Here is a 3,949-nt window from a genome sequence, read left to right on the forward strand (position 1 = left end):
TTCTCCTCTCGGGATCTTGGGCACACACGCACACGTACCCGGCATGAGTTTAAGCCACCAGGTCTGAGACTTGAACCGTGGTCAACTACAGAGGAGTCCAGCGACATAGCCATTACGCCAACTGCTGGGCCCCCCAAGGCTGTATTTTGAAGGAATGGGAGTTTTCTGGGGCCAGCAGATGGTATTAGCGATTACATCGCTGGACTCCCACCTGGCCGACCACAGTTTAGACCTAGGCACAGTGGCATGAAAACACGCCGGGCACGTGTAGGTGCGTGCCCAAGATCCCAGGAGAAGAATGGATGAGAAGGGATTGCCGAGAGCAGCCATCCCCCAGGGAGGGATTTCGCACTTTTCCTCTGCGTCTCTTTCTACAGCAAGTGCATGCGTCCTAAGGCAAAAACCTCTACCAAAGAGATGGTGTTTTCTGCAGGGGAACTGAAGCGAGATGACGATGCTGTCGACAATAGCAAAGAAATGACAATAAAACACACCAGGTACCACTACACAGAGCACTACCACGTGTATTAAAACCACTCTGCCCCCTGACAGCCCCCTGAGGCAGGTACTATTTTTTTTTATATTTTATTTAACTTAATTAATTTTAACTTTGACCAGAAAGGGACAGGGTGAGAGAGAGGGGGAAAGTGAGAAAGCAAGCCGCCATGTCCAGGACTTGAACCGCGGTCAGCCATATGGGAGCCCAGCGCCCTAACCACCATGCTACCAGCCTGCTCCGAGGCAGGCACTATTATCATCTCCATTTCACAGAAGCAATGAGCTGGAGAGCTCAGAGAGCCTGCCCACAGCCACACCACTAGAAGGTAGTCTGGTCTCAGAGAAAGAAGAGAGGTCAGCCCTGTAACTCGTGCTTAAGGGAGCTGGACCCACATGGCTGACCATGGTCTGAAAGCCAGCCCGAGGCTTGCAAAACACACCAAGCGTGCGTGCGTGCGTGTGTGTGTGTGCTCGTACCCTAAATCCCTACAGGAAGAGAAAGACTGAGGCATGATCACGCCCCACTGAAGGTAGCTTCCTCCCTTTCCTCTCTGGAGAGTGTACACACCCACTGGCAAATTAGAGAAAGTGGAGAAGACTGCTCCTCCTGGACTGACCCTGGAGCGCCTCTGGGCTCTGCTCCCTGGCCCTTGGGGACTTTCAGCACCTTCACAGTTCAGGCCACCGTTCTGAGGGGGCTGGCCTGGCCACTGGAGGGCTGAGGCCACTTCCACACTCGTGGGCGTCTCCGCGTCCATCAGCTCAGTGAGACCTGCGACTGTGATATTTCTGTGGTGAAATGCAAGCACTTTGTGGTGAGGTCATGTGACACATCTAGGTCTCTAGAATGCTCTCTCTGCGAGCGCGGAATAGGATGTGGCTTTGGTCCCTCATGGACTTTGAAACCTATCAGAAAACAGCAGGAGCTGCCAGGCAGTCGTGTGCACAGAGGTGGGAGGAAACACGACACAGGCTTGCTCCTTCCTGTCGCAGGGGAAACGAGTTAGCTGGCCATCGCGGTAACTGCACGGCCGCGTTTTGTTCTTCACGTTCTTGCCAAAGGGTACACTTACTCACCAGAGAGAGACAGAGGGAGACGGAGAGAGGGAAAGTGAGAATCACCCCCTCGGGGGGCGGCCGAGCCACAATCCCTTCTCCATTCTCCTCTCAGGATCTTGGGCACACACATACACACATGCACCCAGTGTGGTTTTCAAACCGCCGGGTCCAAGACTTGAACTGTGGTTGCCCATGCGGAAGTCCAGTACCTTAATCACCATGCTACCTGCTGGGTGCTGCAGGTCCGTGTTTAAGCGGTGTACTGACGCCATCCTAGACAGAGGTGGTCCCGGGACTTGGCCTCACAGCCCAGCCACTATACGGGAACTCCCACCTCCGAGGGTGGTCTGCCCTCTGAGGGTCACCTCACAGGCCTTTGGGAGACATGGCCTGAGTTGCCCCCACTTAGCCCCAGCAGGTCTCTCCGTGGCTAAGGCTGGGCATGCTAGACCCTTATAAGGTGACAGGGACAGGCCAGAGGAGAATGTGGAGTCAGCGTTTAGCTTGCCCCTGGCTAGCTGGGTGTCTCTGGTTAGGCAGAGTGCCTCCTCTGAGGGAGGGGGACAAGCCCCTCACTTGACAGGAAGGCATGGAAATGGGCGAGAGGGTGCGGAGAGCCTGTCCCTGTGCCATCCCTGCAGGCTTCCCTGCCACACCGTCAGCCCTGCCTGGGAGCCTCTCCTGCCAGCGAGGGCTGCCCACCTGGCTGATGCCCAGAGAGCTCCGTGGGCAGGGCTGGGCAGAAGGATGGAGAAGAGGAGCGAAGGGGGGGGGAGCCACGCCCTCCCTGCAGCCCTTGAGTGGCCTAGCCATCCGGCCTTACTCGGAGAAGCGGTCGTAGAACGGAGAGCGCAGCAGGTAGTAGAGCAGCAGCACTGTCCGACGCCGCAGCTCCAGCCGCTCCCTCTGGGTCAGGCCCTTCCTGTCACTCAGGAGGCTCAGGCTGGAGGGAAGGGGCTATGGTCAGGGCCAGCAGTTGGGCCCTTGGGAGGGGAGCTTGGCCAGGTTTCCACGGGGGCAGCAGGAGGAGCAGGGGCTGCTCCTCACCCACATGAAGCCAGGCCTCCAGCGGCAAGCCCAGTGGGGGGCATGGAGCCCATCAGGCCTGGCCTCACCTGGTCACGTCCACAACACCAGACAGGAGCCAGGGTGTCCACGACCGCTGACCGCACAGGCCCAGGCTGAGCACTGATGGACACAGTGTCAAGGATGTCTCGGCACAGGGCCCAGCTCAGCCCACTCTCGTGCACCCCTGGGCATCCCCAGCCCACGGTGCCGGCCACCCCCACGCCGAGGATACGGTGCAGCAGGGGCCGGGCGATGTGCAAAGACTCAGCGATGGTCTCCTGCAGCCCCAGTGGGGTGGAGGTGTTGCTCAGCTCCTCGGGCGGCTGCTGTGGCCGTCCCTCCAGCTGCTGGGGGGCGCCCCAGTGCCTCGAGTGCAGGGATGGAGCTAGAACACAAGGGCAGCCATGAACGAGCCAGGAGGGGGCAGGGACAGGCATGAAGGCAGCCGCCCCGCAAGCCCTGCTGATCTCTGCACCTAGTGTCCAGGCCATCCACCACTTACTGTTCTGGAGGGTTCGCACCACTCGGTTTGACCGCTTCCCCACATAGGGCTGCTCCTGGCTAGGGCTGTGGTCACCATCTAGCAGGGACAGACAGAAGGCCACACTGTCAGAGGGACATGCTTCCAGCAGAGCCTGCAAACAACAGGTGAGCCATGAATGCTCAGTGGTAAGGTGGGAAACGGCTGAGTGGAGGAAGTCGCAGCCAGGGTTGCCACAAGTGAAGGGTCTGTGATGCTCCCTGGCCCAGAGAAAAGGCAGCATCCTCTGGGCCAGAGCCAGCCAGGACCCAGGCCTGACAGGGCTGGGGCCAGGCAGGGAGAGCCCAGGCCACCCACATCTCTGGGGAGCACAGCGCCTGAGAAGTTGTAGCCGGTCAACCCTTTGCTTCCAACATGACCATGAGGAAAGAGCTACACTCAGGGTTAGCAGAACCAGTCCTGGAGGCTGGCAGGCGATTGGCTGCCCTGCCTCCAGGGCTAGAGACAAGGCTGGCAGGACCCTCTCCTGCTGATGCTTGGTCCCCTAGTGCTGCAGCCTATAAAAACAAAGCATCGGAAGTCCCAAGTTCAAGTTCTGATTGTGCCCCAACCTAATCTTTCTTCTCTGTAAAATACAAGGTGATGAAAACAATACCGGGGACAGGGTACTGCATAAGCCAACGGTACTGTATTCCCACCGGCTGGCTCGAAATCCACAGATTAGTCCCACACCCTGTTTCACTCCGGGGCAGGAAAGACGCTTACTCGAGGGCTGTGCCTGGGTCTCCCTGTCCAGCGGAGCGATGGGAGGTGAGGTCTGGAGGCCGGTCTTGAACCAGATCA

The 3,949-nt window shown here is 58.6% G+C and overlaps 1 protein-coding gene across 1 annotated transcript in view; it reads right to left on the reverse strand.

Annotated features, from left to right (window-relative positions):
- Nucleotides 1–3,949, reverse strand: part of PEX16 (peroxisomal biogenesis factor 16) — a gene marked incomplete in the record, with an annotated part of 7,817 nt that overhangs the window by 1,529 nt on the left and 2,339 nt on the right. The window contains 5 exon segments of the mRNA XM_027775404.1: nt 2,381–2,500; nt 2,673–2,745; nt 2,858–3,010; nt 3,128–3,205; nt 3,872–3,949. Of these exon segments, the coding sequence (XP_027631205.1) occupies nt 2,381–2,500; nt 2,673–2,745; nt 2,858–3,010; nt 3,128–3,205; nt 3,872–3,949 (502 nt within the window).

This window comes from Tupaia chinensis, unplaced genomic scaffold (assembly GCF_000334495.1).
Source record: "Tupaia chinensis unplaced genomic scaffold, TupChi_1.0 Scaffold000561_1, whole genome shotgun sequence".
Classification (NCBI taxonomy): Eukaryota; Metazoa; Chordata; class Mammalia; order Scandentia; family Tupaiidae; genus Tupaia; species Tupaia belangeri.